This window comes from Pleurodeles waltl, chromosome 5 (genome assembly GCF_031143425.1).
Source record: "Pleurodeles waltl isolate 20211129_DDA chromosome 5, aPleWal1.hap1.20221129, whole genome shotgun sequence".
NCBI lineage: Eukaryota > Metazoa > Chordata > Amphibia > Caudata > Salamandridae > Pleurodeles > Pleurodeles waltl.
The window spans coordinates 85197700-85225384 of NC_090444.1; the positions used below are offsets into that span (position 1 = coordinate 85197700).

The 27685-nt window shown below is 46.8% G+C and overlaps 1 protein-coding gene across 1 annotated transcript in view; it reads left to right on the plus strand.

Annotated features, from left to right (window-relative positions):
- RAB10 (RAB10, member RAS oncogene family) overlaps positions 1-27685 on the plus strand; it is a 180958-nt gene that overhangs the window by 67834 nt on the left and 85439 nt on the right. Inside the window, exon 2 of the mRNA XM_069233655.1 lies at positions 15603-15663. Coding sequence (XP_069089756.1) covers positions 15603-15663 — 61 coding nt within the window. The remainder of the gene's footprint in view (positions 1-15602; positions 15664-27685) is intronic.

A 27685-nucleotide genomic window follows, 5' to 3' on the forward strand; every position in this document is an offset into this window, starting at 1 on the left:
GTAACTGGCTGCTGTGACCCGGCGGACTTTCAAGGACTAGAAGATTTGAAAACGTCCTACTAGTGATACTTGTACAGTTGAAACTTTGGGTTTTAAGTGATTGTGCTGAAATTAGAATTTTGGTGCCTTTACCAGACATGATAGGCTGCTTTTTTATTTTAATTTTATTTTTTTAGGTCAAATGTAAGCGTACGACCTCTTGTATACTTTTCAGTATACTTCTTCCGTGGGCTTCCAGCTATTTCATTTGTTAGTTTGTCATTTAAAAATCCTTTCTTGCTAGTGGTCAGCCATGCCTCATTGTCCCTCCTTCTGTGTGGGAGCAGGGACCAACTACTGTATAATTATGCTTTGTCCTGTTTATCTGGTCTGTAGGGGACTTTTTTTTATTACTTTGTTTCCTGCTCTTGTCCAGGGAAGCTTTCCTTTTCATTTGCAGAGCATTCTTGCTCTGAGCTTAGCTGTAGTGTCTATAAATCAGGCTGTTATCTTGGTCACATTTGGTCCTTGTGGACTCTCTGCACCCTCTCTCAGCTGCCTGGCTCACACCCTTCCTTGGATTTTCTTTAACTAGTGTGCCTGCCTGTTGCTTATAGCCTAGGCACCCCGCTCTACCAGGGTTCCGCAATCCTTAGAGACAGTGCCCATTTCTGCTCCATACTGGGATTCCCACTCACGGCTCCATCAGTGCACCTCAGTTCACACTCTCCGAGCCTTCAACCGTGCCAGTGCCAGAACCCCACACACGCTCTCTGCCAGAGCACCTCAGTTCTTACAGTCAGTCCACTCTGCTACTCCAGTACTGGGACCTCTGGCACAGCTCCATCAGGGAACCTCAGTTCTAACCCGGCAAGGTCACTCCCTTTCCTATACTGGGACCCCTCTCACAGCTCCATTAGAGCAGCTCAATTCTAATACTCAGTCCCACCGCCAAGCCAAGACTGGACCCAAAAGAGCAAAAAACAGCTCAGCCAGTGCACCTCAAGTCTAACATCCAATGCCACTGTTGATGGGAACCATCACTGCTCTGCCAGAATCCATCATTTCTAACATTCAGTGCACATTTCTTCTCAGTACTAAGGCACACACACACGTTCTTCAGGACTCCTCGCTTCTGTGGTTCAGAGGCAATGCCACTCTCATGCTGGGCCCCACAGGGCACCTCCAGGCTCAAACTCTGCAACGCTGGCACACCAATTCTAGGTTCCACACATAGCTCCATTAACATACCTCACTTCTGACCTTCTGTGCCCGTTACTATTCCAGTACTGCAGCTCACATACAACTCTGTCAATGCACCTCAACCCTAACCTGCAGCGCCCATTTGTTCCAATACCAGGAATTACAGCTTCTCTGTTTCTCATTCCTCACCCGCTGCCTTTCTGTTATTCCAGCACTGGACCGGGACATAGCTCTGTCTACACCCCCAATCCTGATCCTAAGCGTTCCAGTATTGCTGTATTGGGGTTCACATACAAATCTCCTAATGCACCTCCTTCTGTTCTGCAATGCTCCTCTGCTGTTCCACACACTGACTTCTGTTTGAGGATGTGAGGGAGCCAATTAAATCTATTCTTAGCTGCCATCTTTATTTGGGAGGGCCTGTTTCACCTATCTCACTCTGTTCTTTCCTTTACTCTGTTTACTATCAATGTTCTTTCTCCCCCACTTTTCTCTTTCCAGCTCTTAAAATCCACATTCACTTTCTTTTAACTGTCTATTTCAAATCCTCTTTTTTGATTTTCCTCTTCCTCTTGCTACCTCCTCTTTCAAACTCTCAAAAGCTTGGTTATTTCTTTCCTTGTTTCGTTCCTCTTTTTTCATAAGCCGTTCATTCATTCACTTTTTTTTCTCTGCCCTTCATTCTTTGTCTTTTTTATTTACTCTTTCCTTTGACTCTGTATGCATCCTTTCACTTTTTTTCCAGCTCTTTCTTCCTTCCTTTTTCTGGTGTGTTTCTTATCTTTCTGTCAATTCACGTTTTACTATAATAAATACCTCTTTTTTTCCTGTCTGTATTTGGAAGCCACATGTTACTTGTCGGACCCGAAGTGTCAGTGGTTTTCCGTGTCAGTGGTTTTCCGTGTCAGTGGTTTTCCCATTCTGTCTGTGGGAAATGTCAGTACATACATGCCCGGTTCTTTTGCTGCTTGCTTCTCACCATCTCTTTATTCTAATGTTCATTTTTCTCTTTCTTTTCACACTTTTCATAATTTCTTCCTCTGTCTTTTGTTCACTAGCTACCTTCCCTTTTTAGTTTTGTCTCACACGTTTGCTCTATTTCTTCTTAATTGAGTTTTCATTTTCTCATTCTTTCTTTGCCTTCTTTCATTTCTTTGCAACCCCCTTCTCGTTCTTCCTTTTGTCTGTTGTATTCCTTTCGCTTCTCTTTTTCTGCCCCATCTGCTTTCTCTCCTGAGGCCTACTAAACAATGGAGCAACAGGTGCAGTGCGGCTGCACTCTAATTACTGCTGTATTTTCCTACCAAAATTGCAGTCAACCATTTTCCTTTCTTACTCCAGGACCCATGTCACCGTTACTACGCCACTTGTCCTCCATCTTTAGTCCCGTCCCCCTCTTTCCTTTCACCTTCCAATCCGTCCCAAATTATATTTTTGTTATGCTGTTTTGAACATTACATTCTAATGCCAAAAGCTTAATTTCTGATATGATATTTGTATATGCTTTAAGATAGAGGAAGAAGGTAAATAGAAGTTTTTTAGTTAAATGCTGGACCACTGGAATTATATGCCAGGGAAATACGAAATTATGAGGCAGGGTTGACCAATTTATGTGGCAAGAAAAGTCCAGTTATGAATTTACAATGCCAATAGCTCTAACTCAAGAAAATGCGAGACACATTGCATTGCAAATGCTTGTTTTAGGACTTGGATCTTGATTTAAGTTTACATTGTTGATGCTTTGTGCAGAACAAAGGAACTGAGTTGACCTAGTCCTCAAAGCCAATTTTTTTTTTTTTTTTAGGGTGGTACTTGTGAGAATTCAGCTTGCTCTTCCTTTGTCAGGAGTTTTGTTATACCGGAGGCAATGATATGGAGTTTGAACACTCAAGTTTAGGCCTGCACAGACTGAGGTGTTTATTTAAGCTGTCTTTGCAAATATCAGTTGCACTTTCAATAGGTAATTATGTTCAATCTTGTAGATTCTCTGTTTAATGTTGCAAGAGCCAGCCTGATCCATTTAAGCTCCTAGGATTCTACAAAACCAAAATGTGGCCCTCTGCAGTTGCTACAAGTTGTGAAAGCTCAACCTCTGCTACATTTGTGGAAGTTACTCAAAAGTGTGTTTGGATTAACAAGCTAACCAAGTGTGGGGTGGTGTGTTTATTTTTTTTAATTTTTTTTTTTTACATTTTTTAAATGGAGTAATTTCAGCAGTAGATTAGTGGCATTAGTTTATCGCCTTTACTGTAAACATCTGTTTTCTAAGTTGATCCATTGATTTGTTGGTTTCTGCACTTAGGGTGTGGTAAAGCACAGATGCTTTGATGTTTAATACTGCAGTAGTGCAGTGTTTGCAGGATGTATTCAAACTTAAGTTCAGAAAGTTGCTGTTGCAGTGCTGGCTAGAGATAAAGTGTGGCGTGTCAGAAGTTCCCTCGCCGTATCATTTTCTCTCTCTGTAGATTACTTTTGTTTATAGTGGGCAAAGGAATCTATGTGTTAATGAAGAGAACGTTATTAAAACTATCAAATGCAAAAAAAAGTCTCAGAGATATAGCAAATGCTACTCTGATAAAAGTAATGAGCTGCTCCACAATTTCTTTATTGCAGGGCAATCTGATTACTATACTACGTTTATAAAATATATTTATATTGTATCCCCAGTCACCAGACTGGATCCAAAATGTTCTCAGCAGTGTTTCCACACGGCGTTATGTGGTGTCTTGTGGCTCTGCGCTTGCTTCATTACGCCGAGAAAGTGCTGAGACAGAGCAGCATATAAGTGACACCTCTCCTGTGCACTGATTGCTGTCCCTTTCTTTTCTTTCCTTTGAATGTGGATCCGCAGCTCTGCTCACATTTTTCAGTTATCAGTTATTTTCCTATTTAAATCCAAAGATGCAAGAGAATGAGCTTCCCACTGAACACCTCAGGGTTTAAGCAGTGCCATGATTAGCAAAGCAGATGCTGGTCTCCGAACATCGAAAGAAGTCACTAACTTTGTAAGTTCCACTCCAGATAGAGGGAGCGGACCTGATCCTGCTCTCTAGGTTGGTCCCGAGACACATTCTCTTTCCATCTAAAGTCGTAGTCAAAGAGGAAACTCAAGAATGCAAAGCAGGAATCAACAGCAATCCTGCCACTCATATTGAAAGAGAAGTAGCTGGGGCTTCAAGGTGCCAATCGGTCTTTCTCCTGATTGTCTCTTGAGCAGCCAGTTCCGCAATTAATCCCAATAAATTAGAGTTCCCCAGGCTGAGATGCTGTAGCAATTTGAGGCCTTTAAGGATGCCAGTCAGCCTTATTTCAGCAATCTTCTGTTCCCCTCTGGGGCATCTTTAGGCCCAAAGGACCCCAGTGGCCTCTAGTTGGTTTACCGCAGATGGATCTGTCCTCTGCACCGTCTGAGCCTCTCTAACCCTTCCTGGGATCCGCACCCACTCTGGTGCTGATTTCCATTCAGACTCTGAGACCTGCACAGGTTACCTACTAATCAATGCCTATATAGAAGTCTCCAGTGCTGGAGACTGTGATCTGGTGCTGACTCCGATGTTCAGCCCAACCCAATGTTCATACAGACTGCGGTCATGCTTTGAATCTTCTGCAGTGCACACGGTTCCTGTACAATCTGATTCTGACAACATACAGGCAATGCTGTGGATCCATCCTCAGAAGCTTTTTGTTTCTGATTCAGACCAAAGTTTAGCTCATTGACAAGACAAAATTGATGACGATGTACCCCATATTATACCAGTTTATATAAGGACTTGCATGAGGCCAGTGAACTTGATACTTCCCATGATACGGGGTCGATGTCTTCTATTAGACCTACATCAGAAGATAATTCGATGTCCTGCTGAGTTCCTGGACTTACAGGCCTTCTGTTGAGGTTAAGGTGAATGTCCTTACAGAAATCCTGCAGTCTTGGCCTGCTTCCTTTGAGCCTTTACTGTTACCTAAGAAAACCCAACCTGAGGAGGGGGTTGGGGGAGGGGAGGCTCACCAGCACCCCCTTCGGGTATTCACAAGAGTGATGGCAGTGGTCGCAGCCTGAGATTGTTGATACTAGTTTTCCCCCTTTGTTGACGACTGTCTCACAACAGACGCAAATAAAACCTCCTAAGGGCAGAAAACCTCTGGATTTGTTTGGGTTCTCAATCAGTATGCCAAAGTCGCACCTGACTCCTTTGTGGAAGCTTCCTTTCGTAGGAGCTATCTTGGATACGGTGTAGTTCAGGGTCTTCCCTCAATCACAAGCCCAGGACACTTTGGCTATGATACCAATGTTTTGGCAGCGGTGTTGGGACTCTGTGAGGGTTTTGTTGGCCAATTCACTTCCTCCATTTTTCTTGTAGACTATGCAAGGTAGCATATGTGGGTTCTGCAGTGGAATTAGAACAGTAAGTGGGTCCAGCTTCAAGGAAAGCTGTTAGATGGAATCAGTGTTTCAGAGGAGACTACAATCGATCTGGAGTGGTGGCTGCATGACTGAAATTAGACCATGACAGACCCCTCTCCCAGTCCCACGCATAGCTGACTATGGTGACGGATGCGTCACTGCTGGTTTGGGGATGTTCTCTAGGGGAGGTGGAGGTCAGAGGGCTCTGCTCTCCAGCTGAAACCTGACACATCAACCTTTTAATGTGGCAGGCCATTCACTTCGTTCTGAAGGCTTTCCCTGTGTCCACCAAAGTAGGCTGGAGCATGTTCTCAAGGACCCCACTGCTGCCATGTGTTACTGCAACAAGTGGGGCGAAGTGTAGTCCTGGGTTCTCTGGCAAAGAGCGTGCACCCCTGGAGTTGACTGGGCATCGGGCAGCCCCCATTGTCGTGAACCATTTGACACGATCTTCAAATGCCATGGTGAATGAGCTCAACCAGTGGCACCTGGTGAATCACAAATGTTGGTTGCACCCCAGGATGGCTAAGGGTATCTTCCAACTGTGGGCACAACCATGGCTTGATCTTCTTGCCACCATGAGCATTCAATGTCAAAACGTTTGCACATTGAGTCCTTCCAGGAGTGCTCTCTGGGTGACTGGCTAGAGTGAAGCATAAGACTCCTTTCTTGCTCAGATCTCTGAAGAACAGGAATGACTGGGCCCAGGTCATAGTGGCTCCGGATTGGGCCAGGAGAGTGTGGTACCTAGAATTTCTGAGTATGAGCATTAATACTCTGTTCAGGCTACCTGTTTCAGCAGCAGTGCAAGCTGCTGCACCTGAACCTACGTAATTTACTCCTCCATGCGTGTAAATTGAGTGGTAGCAGTTGACTGCTTTCCATTTGCCACCTGGTGTTTAGGTTATCACTGCTGCCAGGCATCCCTCTGCCAAATCTATTTACAACGGTTGCAGGGACAAACCTGTGGATGAGGATGGGATTGTAGACTGTAACAGTGTCTCAGAGGATCTGCAAAATCCGAGCTTTGGGTTGTCTTTTTCTGTGATGAGTAAGGCATCCATGATTTGTAAGGTAGCTGTTTTCGTGCTGTAGCATGTGCTGAAGCAGGATTGTAGTTATGCATGAGATGGTCGGCATTAAGCATAGAATGCCTTTTCAGTAATGTTGCAGCTTAAGGGCACGTGAGGTTATCAGGCTAGTGCTAGTTCCTTCAGGTGAAGGATGATCTGGCCTGTCTGAAGAACTTCTTTTATGGTATCTTGAGTGAGGGAAGTAATTACAATAGTATTTGGGGTAGAGAACTTCCGTGGGTCAGGCTTCATAGGAGGTGGCCTTAAGACACCTGGTGAGATCTGCGATAGGCAGGGGTTTGAAGGATGAACACAACAGGATGTTAAATGGAAGATGGTTGTAATAGGGTTGAGGGCAACTGGCTTGGTGTTGTCGATTTGTTAATTGATCTTATTTATTTTGTTTCCACTGAAAAGTGGACTGGTGGCTTTAAAGTTGTTTGATGCAGTGCATGGTTCTTAAGAAATGTTCTGCTTAGATGAACAGCTTCATTAGTAGTGAAACTGTCTTATTTCTGTATGTAACATAAGCACACTGTTTATTATCCATGCACCACTAAACTCCCTCAATCTGATTTTGCTTTGATCAGGGGGCACTGATTGTACCATTGTGAGAAACCTACTGACTCACCAAATGAAAAGTGTGTGTGTGTGGCTCACAATTTAAACATACAAAACCATAGAAATTCACCTGTTATAGTTATCTCAAGCAACTATAACTCGTGTCCTGCGGTAACTATACCTCACGCCCTCGCAATGCACTGCTAATTAACCCACAAATTACAGCACTCATGACATTTTTTATAATATCATTGATAATATTATAATATTTGCAGTAAGATATTTGATGGAAAAACTGTGCATGGTGGGTGCAGAAGCTCCCCAGCATTTGAGGTGGTGGTGGTCCCCAGGGCTGTGGGGGACGGATGAGGGCTGAAACAGGGTCAAGAGATGGCTGCCAACACTTCCTGGTGTGAAGTGTTGGCAGCCAATCAGAGCTGTGCACTTGCTATGCACAAGCTCGTCATTATTTGCAAATACATTGCGAAGGATCCGTGTCTCTAGATACACAAATTTATTTTTCCTTCAATATCTCTAAAACTTCTGAACGGATTTACACCAAATAAGCTAAACCTTTTTTGACTCACCCCCTTTTTTTTCCGCTCAGCCCCCGCTTGACCGATAAATAGTCAAACGGTGCCTAAGATATATGCAAGCCAAAAAAGCTTTTTTCTATGGAAACATGGTCCCAACTATACCTAGTGGCCACCACCACTAAGTTATTTATTTATGTATGTGTGTATATATATATATATATATATATATATATATATATATATATATATATATATCAAGATTTTTTTAAATAAAATTATATATACAGTGTACATACAGTAGTTTCGGTTAGCCATTCTCATCCATTGTTCTGTTGTCATCCAAATTTTCTGCAGCATGGGGTAGTAGGTCAGCCGAAATCATTGTTTGTCTAATTGACCCGAGAATGCCTTAATTCTGCCTTTTCACAGGGAGCATTTTTCTAATTAACCTGAGCATGACCTCATTCTACTTTATGCATGGAAATGTTCCTTGTGAAAGAGTAGTTCTCTTCAGTGCCCAGGCAAGGCTACTAGGGCAATGTGTGCTTTTTAACACTACAAAAGAGATTTCTGCCTTTAGGCAACTTTATTTTTCCCTATTTTGGAGCGGGTCCTATATATATAAAGTTTTATGTAAAACATTGTGGGGGGGGAAAAAAGCCAAAGGCTGACGGCCAGCGCCAGACTTATTGACCAATATATTTTTTTTCTTTAAAACAACTTGCGGACATGGAAGGCAATTATTTCACATGCTCAAGTCAGGCTCTTATAGTTCAGATTAAGGCATTACAGTGGCTTCCAGATACCATGCACGGCTTGAGCATAGGCTTTTCTGAGCTAGAGTTACTTTGTGCTGTTGGTCAGTATGGTTCAAGAGGTATGAAAGTAAATTATGTAAACCAAATTTAAAAAAAATGAATAAGAGCTACAATATATTTACATATCGTGTAGGCTTAAAATGGACAAAGGGTGTTGCTATCATACATCTAAGCTTGACCAAAATTATAGAAGACTCCCTATCCAAGACCACAGAAGAATGTTTAGTGTAGTTGTAAGTGGTTTTTGTTCGCCTCTAATTTGTAAATGTATCACATGTAAAAATCCCTGATGGTTTTACCGCGTATAAAGTAACCATTGAATGCAACCACCACAGCATGCTGGCTTTACAAGTCTGCCAGGCAAACTTGTGCACCGCTTTTGAGTGTTGGAACTACTCCCTCACCTACAAGCTCAAAACAATACTGGAAAAGCAATGGGGCTTGAGATTGATGCGGAGATTGATTTCCTAAGCTTATGCAAAACCAGACCTATTGCTCCTCACTTAGCAGCAGGTGGTGCATTTCGCCGTGCAAAAGAGTGGGACCCCTTTCAGCCTTTCAACCTTTCAACCTTTGAGTGCAGCATATCCTGAGTAGGAGCCAAGCAGTGCTTGGTGCTAGTGGTCTAGCCTGGCTAGCTTTGTGTGTGCCGTGGCTATCCCAAAGAGTAGTGAATGTAGAGGAGAATGGAAGAACTAAAAGCTCTGAAGGGAGCACATGTGGCTTCTCCCTTGCTCATGCCAGTGTGCAAGAGGTCCTCTTCATTAAACAGGTAGGAAAGGCTTTGACTCTCTGCATGGTCGTTTTTTACTGTCGGGCCATTGCATTTATAGGTAGTACTGCCATTTAACTGCTCCTCTCACTAACTTTGTGTTTTACTGGTCTGAACACCAGTGCCTCCGAGATTCTTCCATTAACAACTCACCAGTTTAACAACTTAAAATTCCACCAAGATTAGGCTATGTCCGCCAGGATCTCTCTGGGTACACTGGTGATCAGGGTGACGAGATTATACTTGCCATTATTTGAGTTGCATCCTAAACCCGACCTAGAATTCCAGAGTATGCACCTCTTTTTCTGTGAGTAATGTCACTCACAAACATCTTATGTTACTCAGTTACTAGATGATATTTAAGCATTCTTGAGAAAGCCACCACCAGTTGGTGCTTACATATTTTAAGAAGCATGCAAGACAAAGCCTGCATTGTGAAACGTATGCCTATCCCTAAAGGTTTTTGTGAATGACACGCAAGGGTCTGGTTTGTTTAGCTCTTCCGTTGTGAGATTTCTCCTGGAGTGCAGGAAATGCTGCTGTCACAATCGTTAGTCATGCACGATTTCCAAGAACACTGAAAGGAGATGGCTGTCACTTGTCTTATCGGCCGATCCCATTGGCATGAGAGCATTGCACGGTGTTGCACAAGAATTAGTGTGGGTGTTGGATGACTGCGTGAGCATGAAAAGAGTACAGATAGGAGACTTGTACATCTTAGCTTTCATTGTGACCTCTAACCCTTCCCTCTTTGTCGAAGTATTTTAGGTCTTGCAATTCAGCGTTGACAATGTTCGGATTCTTTATTACATTTTGTAGGAAAATAATTAACTAGTTTACGTTTTTAGTCCAGGTTTTTTTTGTTAGCGATCAGCAAGAACTGCTGCCAATGCATCGCAGATTAGAAAAGGGGCAGAACTGACAATCACAAGTTTAAAATTAGAGATTGGAGCTTGCTGGAAGGTCACATAAGGAGACATTGGGATACCTTGAGCAGCAATGAACATAAGAAGCAGCTCCCATCATTGTACATCTGAACCGAGCGCTGCATCTCTAGTTAATGAATAGATCCTCAAAATTCATTTCTAAAGAAGGCACTGAATTTCTATGCATTGGGCATACTTGTTGTCATATCTGTACTCATTTAAAATATATATCATAGCATCATGTTAGCGAGTGTGAAATGCTTAACCCACATGCTCAGTGGGGGAGTCTGGACTGCGAGGCATGTGGTGTTTAGGTTGACTGCCAGACAACTCAAGCTGAATGGTTGTGAAAGACACACTTTGGGGATACCAATAACATATAGGTTCTTGCAGCCCATCCATTGTTTACCATTGGTTGGCTTAACTCTTAGACTAATTTTTAATGCTTTCAATTGGATGCCGTTCCTTATTTCATCTTATTCATCTTGAATGTGTCTCCCCGGGTAAATAGAATCTTTGCCATATCTTTGATTGGCTGGCTTCTGAGCTGCTGCTTCTTCTCTTTAGGGAACTACTTTTTCCTTTTTCGTTAAGCACCCCTAGTGCGTGTGTTTTCCAGCAGTTTTCCCTCGTTAACTTTTCTACCCCCTCCACGTGGCTGTGTCTCGCCCATATACTTCTCTCCTCCACCTGAACTCCTGTTTCTCTCAACCGTGTGATTCTTGACACCTTGCTTTGCTGCTTTTGCCAGTGTTGTCACCCTCGTGTTGCTTCCCTCCCTCATACCATGTCATTTCACCCCTGCCTGCCTTGTTGTTTCTCTACCCATGCCCTCCATCGCTCATCACTTTAAAAAAAGAAAAAATGCTACTTTGTATTTTACCAATACACCATGGATTGATAATAAAAAAAAAAAAAAAATGGAACCTTTGTCCTTGTGTAAACATGCGTGCGTGTCGAAAGTATCCACATGACTACATGACGCAGCGTCCGCATCAGCCATGCAGCACAACAGCCATGATTTTGTGCAGAGTGGCTAAAAGCTTTGGCAGAGCAAATACGGTTTATTGGCTTTGCAAATCAAATTGTTTTCTTAAAGGTATTTCATTACAGTTGAGTGTAGAATTTTGGACCATCCTTATTGGTGAAAGTGCATCTGATTCCTGTGGCAAAATGTTATCTCCTAGATCACGTGGGACTAGGGGGTATAAACTTAATCTTGTTGGAGGCTTGTTTACTCATGGACTACTTCAGTCGGTGATAGTGTCTTCTTAATTTTATCCATGACCCTTTTGCAATACAAAATGAAACATTCCCTAAGTCATTATTACAAAATGCATTCTATTGTGGTAGCTGGAAGATCCTGTTCCTTTTTGCAAGTGGGTTGTAGGAACCGCATGATGAGTTGGTGTTAATATAATCATGTTTGAGGGTGTCTGAACTTCAGCAAGTAAGGAAATGTTTGTTCATTAGAGTGCTTGGGTAGAAAGGCTGGGAGAAATTCGGGAGAAAGGACAGTTGGGCCCATCTGGATGCAAATTTGGAATGTGTAACAGCGACTTTTTGGCACAAGACCCTTAAACCCCCTACAGGTATTTGTAGCCTCCTTCTTTTGCTTGGGTAATCCACTTTCCTCTTCACGGGGTCACTCAGAGTGGTGTACAGTACTACTGCGTTACCACTCCAGAGCTAGCTACGTTACTGTTTTCCATCCCTCTAGCTCTTGCCAGCATCCCTAGTCGATGCAGGTTATGCATCAGAGGTGGTTGCTTTGTGCAGTGATCCCTGTGTTGCACTAAAGCAATGCTGTGCTTGAGGGGTTCTGTCCAATGGATCGACAGCGTCTGCTGTGCTTCGAGACCCAACAAACGCTACTGAGCTGATTTCTAGTGTCATCTGTGCCAGCTCAGTGAAAACGCAAATCTGTTGCAGGACCTCGTTCCACGGCGGCGTGCAACAGAAACCGAAGTGCAGTGCAAGATATGGCGCTTGTGAGATAAAGCTGCTCCTCGAACTTATTTTCATGGTCGCAATCCTAGTGAAGATGAATGCTTGACTGGTTCTTGTGCATTTTCCACTGCTTGCTGGTTTCCTAGATGAAAGTTATGATAGTTGCATTTTAGAAGTAGTATGTGGTGCTGTGATTGGAACTTATTCAGATAAACTGGCTTTGCTTTACAGCTCCAGAGAAAGTCAGGGTCTCTTAACTGACACTTTATTGCTTCTCATGCTGCCTGTGATACCATCCAATCTTTAAAAAGGTTTTATTAAATTTGCTCAGTTGGGCATTATGGTATGAAGGCAGTACCATATGATTGCCCAGGCTTGTACATAGTGTTTTAAGTTATCCTGTTTCCTCTTACTGCAGTCTTCAGATACGTCTGTCTAAAGATCTCCTTTTTTTTTTTTTTAAGATCCAAGTGAAGTTCACTGGCACAATTCTATACTGAACCATATTTGCCTTCTTTAATTCTAGAAATAATCTCTTGTCAGGCTGCGCCTGAAGTCTGTTTTTTGGTCCATAAGACCTCGGAAGACACCACAATCCCTGACCTACGCTTTGAGTCTGACAAGAGTATATTCATATTTGATGGCTTTGTTAGCACACGCATCACTTGTACAGTGTTGGAAATTGTCCTTTTTGCAGGGTTATTCCCAGACTTTTTGCCTCTGACCTTTTATTTTTGACTGTGTGCTGCATTTGGTTTTTGCTGGCTTTAGGACTCTAACACTGGTCAGCAGCGGTGAAGTGCCGAGAGTGCAAGGCCTCTCTGTCTAACTTGTATTGATGTTTGGTTTATCCTTGATTGGCATATTTGATTTACTAGTAAGTTCATAGTATCGGGCTCCATGGGTGCTCAGAGCCTGTAAATCAAATACTACTAGTGGGCCTGCAGCACTGATTGTGCCACCCACATGAGTAGCCCCTTAAATCTGTCTCAGACCTGCCCCTGCAGTGTCTTTAAGAGCAGTTTTAAACTGCCATTTCGACTTAGCAAGTGTGCCCACTTACCAGGCCGAAACCTTCCCTTCTGCTAAATGTAAGTCACCCCTGAGGTAGGCCCAGGGGCAGGGTGCAGTGTATTTAAAAGGTAGGACATGTACCGGTGTGTTTTACATATCCTGAATACTGCTAAATTCGGTTATCACTATAGCAAGGCCTCTCTCTCTCCCATAGGCTAACACTGGGATTGCCTTAAAATATCTTAATTGTAATTTCACATTGGGAGCAGATTGCAATATGGAGTTTGGGGGTCTCTGAACTAACAATTTTAAAATGCATGTTTCAGTGAAGTTGTTTTTTAAAATTGTAAGTTTAAAAATGTCACTTTGAGAAAGAGGCCATTTTCTTGCTTAACAATTCTGTGCCTTGGCCTGTTTGTAGAATACACTCTGGGTCAGGTTGACAGTTGGGCTGTTTGTGTGACTGTCTAGAGTGAATTCACAAAGGGAGCGGAGATGTGCCCTGCATATCCTGATGGGTCTTCCTGCGCTAGAGTAGTGTATCTTAATAGGGCTGTGCCATTCCTTACACAGAGCAGTCTCAACCCCCTGGAGTCTGTCTGTGGCTGGGACAGGGATGGACGGGGTCCTGTGCACTACAAAGACTTTTCTTTGAAGTTTGCCTACTTCAAAGGCAGCCATAGGTACAAGTACTAGACCTCTGACCCCACAAAGTTAGAATCCCTCTGGACGGAAGATATTCTGCCAGGAAAAAGAGTGGATGCTATAGGAGTGACTGCACCCTGCCTGTTGCTTTGCTGTGCTGGCATGCCATTTGCTGCTTCTGCCCTGGGAAATTAAAGGACTTGACTTTGCTTTCTACATCCTGCTTCCAAAGGTTCGTTCTCCAGGGTCTTGGTCTTAGCTTGCCCCCTATTAACCCACAGGGATATCAAAGGCTTTATCTGCCAGCACCCGGGCTCTCCTGCAGAGTCTCCTGATTTTACGAAGTGGTGCCAAATCCAGTTCCTGGGCCCTTGGCCGTGAGTTCTGGTGTAACCAAGAAGAAACGAGCACATCAACTCAAGAGTGACTTCAGTACTGGCGCCACTGTCAGACTCCGTGCCACTGCCTGCACTGGGCCCGTGGTCCCCACTGAGTGCAATGACAGACGCTGCTGCAGCACCTCAGAGGTCCCGCCACAGCACGAGTCCTGTGTGCTGTGTCACTGACGCCTATGACACCCAACTCCCCGGCAGCAGCTGTGGCCCAGTAGTGTGATCTCTACACCATAAAGTCAACGCCTCACATCTTGATCTGCTGGATTCATGGACTTCTGCCAGGTCGTAAGGAACAGATGCCTCGCCAACGACATTGCATCGCCCTCCCAGCCTAGCAGTAAGGAACAGGTGTCTCGCCTCTCCTGCCTGTCAGTAAGGAACAGATGCCTCACCTCCCCAGTAGCAGTAAGGATCCGACACCTCACCGGCTCCAGCGATGCCTCACCTCCCTGACTCCGAACAATGTCTTTGCCTTCTCATCGTTTTCCAAAGTAATGTACCTGGGGGCCGGGCGACTCCATGACCGGCCCGCACTTCCTCAAGAGTGGCGTTGGACTGTGAGGAATGACTCCATCAAGATGTTGGGATAGCCCCAGTTGGTGCTATTGTGTTTTTAAGCGCTGTATTTAGATTTAATCTTTGAAAATCTGTATATTTGCTTGCATATGTTAGATTTTTGTCATTCTGGTCTTGTTTTACTCAAATATTGGCGTTTTTTCTAAACTGATGTGGAGTGCATTTATGGTGTTTACACTGTTACTGTGTGTGTACAAATACTTTACACATTGCCTCTGAGATAAGCCTGACTGCTCATGCCAAGTTACCAAGGGGGGCGAGCAGGGATTATTTTAGCTGTGTGACTCCCTTACCCTGACTAGAATAAGAGTCCCTAGTTGGACAGGGTGCAAACCACTGACCTCTAGAGACCTAACTTCTAACATGCAGGATTACAGCCTTGATAAGTATGAGCCACATCCGGTGGAAATCGACACTAAAGAACTAAGTACAACATTGCATACTGCTCTATATAAAAGTAGATTTAACTTAATAACAACACTTAAGTATCAAGAAACGGTTCACGTGCTCGTTTCTAGACCAGAAAGAATGTTAACCATGTTAAAATGGTTTGACGTTAAGTGATCATCTCAGTTATAGAATATGGGTTGTTCTTGCTGAACTCTTAATTTCATGGTGTACAGCAACATTTTTTTAAATGAAAACTGTATTCTTAATTCGAATACCTTTGCATCACTAAGCACAGACATCGCAAATGCTGTAACGTGGGACCGCTGTGTTAAGTAACTGAAGATTTACATTTTCTCTTGTAGGAATTGACTTCAAGATCAAAACGGTTGAGCTACAAGGAAAGAAGATCAAGCTACAGATATGGCAAGTAATATTCGTGTTTTTTATTTGGGCATTGGGCTGCATTTGGGAGGGCCGGTTTCAGAAATGTTTACTATATTTGGACCGTCTCCTTTGGTCGAATATATTGAAATGTGCTCCACTTGAGCGAAATGTCCTTATTTAAAAAAAATAATTAAAAAAAAAAAAAAAACCTTTTTTCTTTTTCCAGTAACATAATCATACTTTGCTATTCCACAATTTCTTAAAAAATCTGTTTAGACATTATTGTATATTTTCAGTGCAGTACTGTTGGAGCATTGAAGCATTTGCATGCAATAGAAACGCCTAGAAAAACGGCTTAAACTAGAGATTTCCTGTGTCTAGTGCCCAACAGAGGGGAGACTTTGGATCAGTCAAGTAGGCCTTTTTAACCTCACCCGCCTAAATTGTAATATATTAAATAGAAGTTGAGATAAATGGGGCCAAACCTTGACACACCATGTTTCAGGGGATTATTATATATTTTTTTAAATCAACAAATTGGTTAAGTGAACTTGATGGTAATTCGATAAAAAGGCTTTGTCCGCAGCCATTTCTCTCACTCCCAAAACAGGTTTAATTTCTTTGAGGAGTTCATTGTACATTGTCAGATGCTGCTGAGAAGTACAGATGATTATAACTATTGCCTGGTCCTTGTCGTGGAGCTCTTACAGCTGTGTCCGGACATCAGTCTCTGTCCGCCCTCAAGGGCCTGACTAATAATCCCAGTACAGGGCTTTAAATCCCACATATTTCTGAACAACTTCAAAACAAAAGTTATTTGTGAAATCAGCCTGTAATTATGTTCATAGCTCTTGAAACGTGAAATGCAATCTTTGGGGAAGAAAAACCCTTGCAGGGCCATTAGAGGACTAAGCTTATTGCATTCCTCGTCTGCACTACCCATAATGTACAGGTTCAACTCGTTTTGCACCTGGTGGGTGCAGTGCCATGAACTGAAACTTAAAATGCTAAGAGGTTTCAGCATTTTGTAATTTTTTTGATATCTCCTTGGTCCATCTGTGGAACTCCGATGTCAAGCACCTTTCAAGAGGGCCTACAACGGGCTGCTGAGATTGAATACATTGGGGAACGATATATCCGTCTTATTCTTTACCTTTGAGACAGTTCAGGGGCACTGTGGCAAGTAGTGTGCTAAACTGTGGCAAGATTTTTTGGGGGATTTGACTACCTTGTTCTTTGCCAAGGGAGAAGTATCCATCAATGCTTAATCTAGGCATGTCAGATAAGTGAAAACTAATTATGTCCAAGCACTTTCTTGGCACTGCAACCAGAAAAATCACCAACATTCTGTGCTTCTAGGAATGACTAAAGCCTTTATATCTCAAGCTTGGAGACTTTGGGGAAATTCATCACTCTCCTGCTTAATTGAAGAACCTTTGTGGCCCCTCCACCGACCAGGTCCTCCAGCATTACAAAACTGACCCAGTCATGGTCATATAACATAGTGCCATCCAAATGGCGCAAACCAGACTGCAATCTTCCTGTAAGATGAGCATGGTTCTTTCACTGCTGTGCCTTCTGGAATCTTCCTCATGCTGTAGTCTATTGTCCACAACCTGAGGAAGAATTGACAAACCCAAGCTCTAGTTGTCAGGAAGAGGCCGTGATGCCCTACAGTGTTAATTTGTGAGTTGGAAGAAACACTGAAGCAGCCCCTTCGCATGTGCTAGATTTTAGGCACATATAGTTGCACCGACACTGGTGATGCTTACTGCCCTACGTTTCAAGCTACTAGAGTTCTGGTAGCCAGAAATTAAACCATGTGGCTGCCTGTTGCAAATGGGTTCTGCCCATTCAATAACCCTGGATGTTTTGCTTTTTTGATCACCCGGTTTAGGACTTTACTCTGAGTGAGACACATGTAGTGAGACTCTCCAGAGTAGTAATCACCTGGCAAACTGACTGCGCGTGTTTACTGCCAGTGTCTCCCTTTTAAGATAAGGCTGCTGGGACACGACAAGTGTAGGGAGCTCTTGGCTGGTTACATGTTAACACATGCTTGTAGACTGCACATGGGAGTCTACTGCCATGCGCAGCCCAGTAACTGCCCACAGGTAGCCCGGCACAGTTGGGACTCTGCAGTTTTAGCTACTGACCTTGGGTCGGCCATATAATATTATTTTACACTAAAAGGGAAAGTCATTGTGATTTACTGTTTTGTTTGTAGTGATGATAATACACATGGGAGAGAACTGCCTGAAAGTGCAGTTTTGCTTCACTTTGGCTTACAGAGACCATTGACGTAATGAATTGGGGTGCGTCCTGTGCGGGAAAATCAATACTGCAATGTCCAAAATTATATCTGTAGAATTTATGGGCCGTCCAAAATTGTCGTATTTCCCTGGCTCAGCTCAGGATCAAAGTCCAGGCCTCTTGTCACCCTGCTGTGGCTGGTTAATTGCATTATTCTCTAGAAGCCGGAACAAAGCCCTCCCTACACAGAGCACAATTAACAGTACTTCACCCAGCTCCTGAGGAGGAAAGGGGTTGGGTGTAAAGATCTGCATCAGCTGTCACACTGTACCAGGGATAGGCCTGCACTGGCCCACTGAACAAAAGGAGGGGGGGGGGCGGACTCCTAGAGCTGACCCTGGAGGGGGGCTCTTTTTCAACTTTGTATGCAAGACCCTGGCAGTGATGTCAGCCTGGGGTGGAGCTGATCCTTCACTCCTCTTCTTCTTCTCTGGTCTCTCCTCTTCTTGATTTTCCTCCTCTTCTGTGGACTCCCCTCTTCTTCTTGACTCTTCTCTCCTCCTCTTCTCTGGTCTCTCCTCTTCCTCTTGACTCTTCTCTCCTCTGCTTCTCTGGACTCTCCTCTTCTTGACTCTTCCCTCCTTCCTCTTCTTCTTGACTCTTCTCTCATCTGCTTCTCTGGACTCCTTCTTCTTGACTCTTCCCTCCTTCCTCTTTTGCTGATCTTCTTCTTCCTGACTCCTCTCCTCCTCTGTAATCCCCCTCCCCTATATTTTTTTTTCCCTCCCGCTCGGCCCCGCCCCCCCGCTCCCATTAGTCGCCCTGCCTCCCGCCCCCAGCTGACCCCTCCTCCCTCTTATGGTGGCCGCTGCGCGGCTGGCACGCCAAAGGCAAGCCCGACCGCGCCCAGCGCCATGAACCCTGGCCCCCAGCACTCCCCAAACCCCGCAGCACCGCTACGACCCCACCTCCCTCCATGCTCTCAACCCGGGACGCTCCAGAACCTGCTTCCAAGCCAACCCTAAATGCACCCATGGACCCTTCGTATGCCGCACCTGCACACTCACCTTCCACCGCGACTGCACCCCGCCCACCAGCCCACGCTCCAATAACCACCTCAAATGCATCCTCATCAACGCACGCTCCGTCCACAAGCACGCCATTGAACTATGGGACCTCCTGGACTCCACCGGACGTCACCTTCATCACTGAGACCTGGATGAACGTCTCCTCAGCCCCCGACATCGCCATAGCCATCCCCGACGGCTACAAGATCACCAGGAGAGACCGCACCAACCAAGTCGGTGGAGGAATCGCCATCGTTTTCAAGGACTCCATCAACGTCACCACCTCCACCGAAGACGCCCCCCTCGCCGCCGAACACATGCACTTCCAGATCCACACCGCCCCCAGGACCACCCTCAGAGGAACTCTCATCTACAGAACCCCTGGACCACGCGCCCTATTCAGCGAATCCATCCCGGACTTAATCTCCTTGCACGCCCTTGCCTTGCTGGACTACATCCTCCTCGGTGACCTCAACTTCCACCTGGAGCAGAACAACGACCCCAACACCACCACCCTGCTCGACAACCTCTGTCTCAAGCAACTGGTGAACACCCCCACCCACATGGCCGGACACACGCTCGACCCCATCTTCTCCACCAGCAACCACGTATCCTTCAGCCACTCCTCCGTAATACACTGGACAGACCACAGATGTGTCCACTTCACCTTCAGACGCAAGACTCTCCACCTCCGCACACAACCCATCCCACGCAGACATTGGAACAAAATCCCCACGGAACAGCTTCTCTCCACTCTCAGCGACAACCAACCCACCTTCTCCACCGACCCCCAACGACGCAGCCCTCAGCCTCACTCATTGGATCACCAACTGCGCGTACAACCTCGCACCCCTCAGACGCCTCCCAAGACAGACCAGCACCAGGAAACCTCAATGGTTCACAGACACCCTCAAGGAATAAAAAAAAAAACTGCTGTACCCTTGAGAAAGCCTGGCGCAAGGACCACACCGCAGAAAACATGTCTGCCCTCAAAAACGCCAACCGTGAACACCATCAGCTGATCCGTGCCACCAAAAGAACTTCCTTCACAGACAGACTGGACAAGAACACTCACAACAGCAAAGAACTCTTCAACATCGTCAAAGAGCTCTCCAATCCTAACTCCAACTCCATTACGCCCTCACAAGACCTCTGCAACTCCCTTGCTACCTTCTTCCATCGTAAGATCACCGACCTACACAACAGCTTCGGACACCAGACCCAGCCAACCACCACAGAACCTACAACCCCAGCCATCACCCTCCACGCCTGGACTCCCAGCGCGGAGGAGACCAAAGCTACCATGAACTCCATCCACTCCGGTGCCCCCTCAGACCCCTGCCCACACTTCATCCTCAACAAAGCCGACGACATCATCGCCCCGCATCTCCAGACCATCATCAACAGCTCGTTTGCTTCTTCCACCTTCCCAGAGGGCTGGAAACACGCAGAAGTCAACGCCCTACTGAAGAAACCTACGGCATTCCCCAGCGACCTGAAGAACTTCCGCCCCATCTCGCTCCTCCCCTTCCCTGCCAAAGTCATCAAGAAGACCGTCAACAAGCAACTGACCAACTTCCTTGAAGACCACAACCTACTCGACCCCTCTCAGTCCGGATTCCGAGCCAACCACAGCACAGAAACCGCCCTCATCTCAGTCACAGACGACATCAGAACTCTGATGGACAACGGAAAAACAGTCGCCCTCATCCTCCTCGACCTCTCGGCTGCCTTCGACACCGTCTGCCACCGAACCCTAACATATCCTGCCTGCCCTCCACCGGTATCCAAGGACTGGCCCTGGACTGGATCACCTCTTTCCTCTCCAACCGCTCCCAAAGAGTCTACCTCCCTCCATTCCGCTCTGACCCCACCGAGATCATCTGCGGCGTCCCACAAGGCTCCTCGCTCAGCCCGACTCTCTTCAATGTCTACATGAGCCCCCTTGCCAACATCGTACGCAAACACAACATCACCTCCTACACCAACGACACTCAGCTGATACTTTCCCTCACCAAGGACCCCACTGGCGCCAAGACCAACCTGCAAGATGGAATGAAAGACGTCGCAGAATGGATGAAACTCAGCCGTCTGAACCTGAACTCAGACAAAACGGAAGTCCTCATCCTCGGAAACACCCCGTTCGCCTGGGACGACTCGTGGTGGCCCTAGGCACCGCACCAACCTCCTCAGACCACACACGCAACCTCAGTTTCATCCTGGACCCGCTTCTCACCATGACCAAACAAGTCAACGCCGTATCATCTTCCTGCTTCCTCACTCTCCGCATGCTCCGAAAGATCTTCCGCTGGATTCCCGCCGACGCCAGAAAAACTGTGATCCACACCCTCGTCACAAGCCGCCTGGACTACGGAAACACCCTATATGCAGGAACCACCGCTAAACTCCAGAAACGTCTGCAGCGAATACAAAACACCTCCGCCCGCCTCGTCCTCGACATACCCCGCAGCAGCAACATCTCCGCCCACCTGAGACACCTGCACTGGCTTCCCGTCAACAAAAGGATAACCTCCACAAGGGACCCGAATACCTCAACCGTCGCCTCAGTTTCTACATGCCCACCCGTCAACTTTGCTCCGCCAACCTCTCACTCGCCGCCGTCCCTCGCTTCCGCCGCTCCACAGCATGTGGGAAACCCTTCTCCTACCTGGCAGCCAAGACATGGAACTCCCTCCCCGCCAACCCCAGGACCACCCTGCATTCCGGAGGCAGCTCAAAACCTGGCTCTTCGAGCAGCAGTAACCCCCTCCCCCTAGCGCCTTGAGACTCTCACGGGTGAGTAGCGCGCTTTATAAATGTTTTTTGATTTGATTGAGACCCCAGGAACAGATGTGCTGTTTTTAAATGTCATAGCATGCTGTGCAAGAGGGTTGGGTCAGGGGCAGAAAGGTGACATAGCACCATAGGATTTGCCAGGACTGTCTGACTTCTGGAACCTTCCTCTCCCTTTAAAAGGTTTCACAAGGGGGAAGCTCTCTAGCGTGGTGATTTTTCTGCTGGATCCTGGGACTGCCATGGAGAACTGGAACTGGGAACTTCTTGATGGCTAAGAAGCACTAAGGACTCTGCCTACGTGACCCCCGAACCAGTGGGACTCTGAAGTACCCGGGAGGCTACCCTCCTTACTTCCTCTGAGGACCAGTTGGGGGGGAAAGCCCTGGACTTTGGCACCTAGAATCCAAGACCAGGAGGGAGAATGGCACAGGGAGCCAGGAGAGCCACTCAGTATTGAAAAAAAGTAACTTCCCCAATGGCTTACATCAAGTAAGCCCGATTCTTGCAAATTTTGCTATGGAAATGGGGTCTTATCTCCAGCTGATGTCAGAAAAGGTAGAGGCAACTAGATCGTCTGGAGTGTTACATATTCACAAGGGAATGGGAATACTAATTATGAGGGCCACATATATACAGAGTTCAGTGGTCTCACAGGTCAACCATGGTCTGGATATTATTAGGTCTTTCATCTGTAATCTGTGAAGAGATTTAGCCCAGGCTTTAGGCAAGCCTGAATCATCTTTCGGGTTTTGGAAAAATGCCACACATAGCTCATTCTGTTTACTGGCAATCAGATATTTACGCAAACCATGTGCTTCTTCTCTTTGTAGAGCCGTGCTCTCACTGGATGTGAATTTGACTGCTGCTTTGGATTGTGTGTTTAGTTCTGCTGAACAGCAGATCAGGAAATCTGGCCCCGCCTTAGTTCATTTAGGGCCACACGACAGGCCTTAATAATCATGTACCATTATTTGGCTGTTAATTGTTTGAGAGAGTTTTGGAAAGTCTTCCTGTTTGACCTAGCCACATAAGGGGATGTGTAGGCTCTCTGCACTTGATTGTATTGCAGGTGATTTTTCAAGGCTTCCCCCCCCCCCCACTTTCCTTCTAGGTTGTCACCACATAATTAAAAGCAGATCTATGATATAAGCCAATGCAATGCAATTAGAATCACTAAGGAAGGTTCCCTCTTACAATGACCTTCTTTTATACTTGTTATAATTCACTGCACAAAGAAAGGTGCATTTTGCTCCTGGTGGCTCGCTCCAGCCGCCAGGAGTGATTTCTTAAGGCCTTGTGTCCTCTAAATTTTGCATTTCTGATGGATACAACTACCTGTGGATTCCTCACCTAATGAATACTCCCATTGCGCCAGCACTCGACGGAAATCTTCTTCCTAGCTTCTGCACGTCGACGAGGACGTCACATTTACCCACGCGACGCCGTCTGACATCATACAGGCAATAAGAGGTCCTCGCCGACGTCAGTTCCCTTTTTTCCATGCCATTCGAAACGGTTATCTTCGAGGGAGCTACTGTTGCTGTTCGACAGTTAGTGTGTTTTTTGGCTGTGTTTTTTCTCTGAGATTACAATGTCGCAGAGGAAGTCAGGTTTTAAGCCCTGTCGTGAGTGTGGGGGCAAAATGTCGGTAACGGACCCACATTCTGACTGTTTGTGGTGTCTAAGTTCCGATCATGATGTTGGCAGGTGTGATTCATGTCAGCATATGAATCCGAAGGCCCTGAAAGAGCGCGAGGCCAAGCTTTTTATGGTGAAGTCGAAAAAGAAAGAGAAGAGACACCATCGAAAATCCTCGTCACCGAAGTCTCATCGGTGTCATCGGGACTCCCGGCGTCGTCGAGAATCACAGCGCCGGTCGAGTAAAGAGGTCTCGGTCGAGGTCGCCATCGACTCTGCGTCAGAAGACTTGTGAGGTCAGTCCCACAGTCACTCCCCATCTGTCGACACCATTGCCTTCTCCAGCCTCACCGACTTCGCCCGGGTCTTCGGGCCAACCGCCTTCAGTATTTGAGGTTCCACAGCCTCAACTGTTTTCTATGACGTTACAGACGTCGAGGACGGCATCGGTGTCGCCTTCGATCCAGGCACCCCAGTACCCGGCTTTTCCGGCCCCTGGAGCCGATAATACCGCATTTTTAAATGCGATGTTCTCCATCTTTCAGCAGATGGCTCCAGGTGGTGCACCGGCTGGGCTTTCGGGCCCTTTGGCTTTTAACATGGTTGCTCCGGCTCCGCTTCGACCAGCACCCTTTATGCCCTTTCTCCCCCTGGGGAACATGGGCTCGGCGCCGGTGTCGGCTCCGGTGGCTCCAGAGACTTCGGCTCCGAGAGTTTCGGCTCCAGCGGCCTCGGTGTTTCGGCCAGTGACGCCGTCTAGGCCTTCTACGACTCCGAAGCAGTCTTCTCTCCATCTGACTCCTGGTTAGGCGCCGAAGGTACCTGCGGCGCCTGTAGACCCGATGTCGAACGGATCTGGAGACCGGCGTCGTTCTTCGACATCTGCTGACGCCGAGGATTGAGGAGAGGCTGCACTCGAGGAGGCTTGCTCTCCGTCTCCTGGAAGAACAGGAGTACCAGCAGAACCTGGAGGAAGGAGAGATTGAGGACTCTCGTGAGGGTCTCCATGGGCTGGACACGGCTAGTGGCCTAGATACTTCCCCTGAGTGGGACTTGTCATCTCCTGGGGAGTATACAGAAGAGGCAGCCACTTTTCATGCTGTTATCAGGAAGGCAGCTAACTTTTTGGATCTGCCTTTGCCGGTGACTGAAGCGAAGCAGAATCTGTTGACAGGTGTTGCACCCAGCCTCTACATCAGCAGAACCACTTTTGCCGTTCAACGAGGCGCTGCTGGAACCTGTTTTGGAGGTCTGGAAGAAGCCGGTGTCTTATTCGGCTGTCAATAGGTCTGTGGCTAGGAGGTATCGGGCTGCACCGGCTGACCCTGGCTTTCTTACCAGACATCCAACACCTGAAAGCTTGGTGGTCCAGGCTTCCTGCTCGGCAAGGTCTGCGCCTGGGTCTTTTCCATCTGTGCCATCGGATAGAGACTCCAAGAAGATGGACATGGCATCCAAAAAGGTGTCCTCGTCATGTAGCATGGCATTAAAGTCCACCAATGCTACATGTATTTTAGGGAGGTACATTTATGCTCTGATGGACGAAATTACATCTACGCATACGGAGATCCCTCAAGGGCTATTGAATCTGGTATCGGGCGCTCAAGCTGCTGCAACTCAGGTTATCCAATCTGGGTTGGATACAACTGACTCTGTGGCTAGAGCAATGGGCACTGCTGTAGTTACGAGGAGGCAGGCTTTGCTTCGTAACTCAGGGTTTTCATCGGATGAACAGTCGACCCTGCTGGACCTCCCTTTTGATGGGGACAAGCTCTTTGGTGCCAAGGCGGATTCGGCCTTAGAGAGGTTTAAGGAGAGCAGGGCCACGGCCAAGTCGCTAGGCTTGCAAGCCGCCACTTCTGCCTCCTCCATATTTTTTAGGAGGTTTCGAGGATTTGGTCATGGCTCCTCCTCCTCCTCCTTTCGGGGGAAATTCCAGCAGCCTGCCTCTGCTCTCTCCTATAGATCTTTTAGAGGGAGGGGTAGGGTCCGTACCAGGGGAGCCTCTCAGCAGCACTCTGCCTCTTCCTCTGGAGGGGTGCAGCAGGGGAAGCAGCCTTAGGCTTCCACCAATTCCCACTCACTCTTCTCCTTACTGTATTTTCTCCACAAGTGGGAGGTCATCACTTCAGACTCCTGGGTTACCAGCATTGTGAGAAAAGGCTACACCCTTCCCTTTTGGGAGTTTCCGTCCCCCATCCCACCCCGCCCATCTTATTGTTCAGAAGAACACCTCCTGTTAGAACAGGAGGTTCAAGTCCTCCTTTCAAAGGGCGCGGTGGAGTTGGTTCCAGAGCAGGAAAGGGGTCAAGGTGGTTACTCAAGGTACTTCCTGATTCCCAAGAAGGATGGTTGGTTGAGACCAATCCTGGACCTGAGGATTTTGAATTGGTTCCTCAAACAGGAAAAGTTCAAGATGCTGACCCTAGCTCAGGTGCTTTTGGCATTGAACAAGGGAGATTGGATGGAGTCTGTCGACTTGCAGGATGCTTACTTTCATATCCCGATACTCAAGTCGCACAGGAAGTATCTCCGGTTTGTGGTGGAGTCGCAGCACTATCAGTTTGCGGTCCTCCAGTTTGGTCTTACTTCAGCACCTCGAGTCTTCACGAAGGTGATGTCAGTGGTTGCGGCAGAGCTCAGAAGGAAGGGGATAGCAGTATTCCCTTACCTGGACGATTGGTTGATCAAAGCCAAGTCCCTGGAGCTCGTGTTGCATCATCTGCAGTCGACAACCCAGTTGTTGTTCGACCTAGGCTTTTCGGTGAACGTGCCCAAATCTCACCTGGAGCCCTCTCGGCGCCTCCTGTTCATAGGGGCAGTACTGGATACAACATTGAATCGAGCCTTTCCTCCGCCTCAGCGGATTCAAGACATTCAGGCGTTGGTTCCAATGTTTCAAAGTGGAGCGGTCATTCCAGTCCTCCAGGTCCTACGTCTGCTCGGTCTGTTTGCCTCCTGCATACTGTTGTTCACGCATGCTCGCTGGCACATGAGGGCTCTTCAGTGGTGCCTCCGAAGGCAGTGGTCTCAACACAAAGGAGATTTCGAAGGTTCTGTAAAGATCTCCAGAGATGCTGCCTCGGATTTGAAGTGGTGGATTGCAGGCGACAATCTTTCCCGGGGAAGGCCGTTCACGCAGCCTCCACCAGTGACCACGGTCATAACTGATGCTTCCACTCTAGGATGGGGAGCTCATCTGGGGGACCTGGAGATCAAAGGTATTTGGTCTCCAGAGGAACAGATGTTTCATATCAATCTGTTAGAGTTACAGGCTGTACGTCTGGCTCTCAAGGCCTTCCTCCCATCCCTTTGCGGTCAGTCGGTTCAGGTCCTGACGGACAATACTACCGCGATGTGGTATATAAACAAACAGGGAGGGTTGGGGTCTTACCTTCTCTGCAGAGAAGCTCTTCGGCTATGGTCCTGGGCAAAGGACTATCAGATTTGCTTGGTAGCAAATCATCTGGCCGGAGTCTTGAATGTACGTGTGGACAGTCTCAGTCGCCATTTCTCGGCCGACCACAAGTGGCGTCTCCATCCAGATCAAGTCCTTCTAATCTTCCAGATGTGGGGGTTTCCTCGGATAGATCTGTTTGCCACACGGGAAAACTCGCACTGCCCGTTATTCTGCAGCCTCCAGTATCCGGTGCAAGGAGCGTTGGGGGACGCGTTTCAAAGAACCTGGTGCGACCAGTTGCTTTACGCGTTTCCCCACATACCCTTGATTCCTCGAGTGTTGAGGAAAATACGCCAAGACCGGGCCCAAGTAATCTTAATTGCTCCGGATTGGCCAAGGAGGGTGTGGTATTCTGACCTTCTTCAACTCTAAATGTGCCCTCCGCTCTGTCTCCCTCTCAGGGCAGACCTCCTCTCGCAGTTGCAGGGGCAGGTTTAACACCCCAACCTCCAGAGCCTGCACCTTCATGCCTGGAGATTGAACGGGGCAACCGGAGTTCCTTTTCTCTCCCGCCTGATGTAGTGGATGTTATCTTAGCGGCCAGGCGACACTCCACTAAATCTATCTACGCTAATAGGTGGTCTAAATTTGTGGTATGGTGTGGAGCGAGGCAGATTGATCCCTTACGTGCTCATTTGTCGGATGTTTTATCTTTTGCTTTGTCTTTAGCACAGAGGGGTTGTGCAGTGGCTACTGTTAAGGGTTACTTGTCTGCCTTGTCAGCCTTTATTTGTCTTCCAGACCAGCCTTTGTTATTTAAATCTCCTATAGTACTTAGATTCTTGAAGGGCCTTATGAATAAATTTCCTCCAAATCCTTTCGTTATGCCTCAATGGGATTTGTCCTT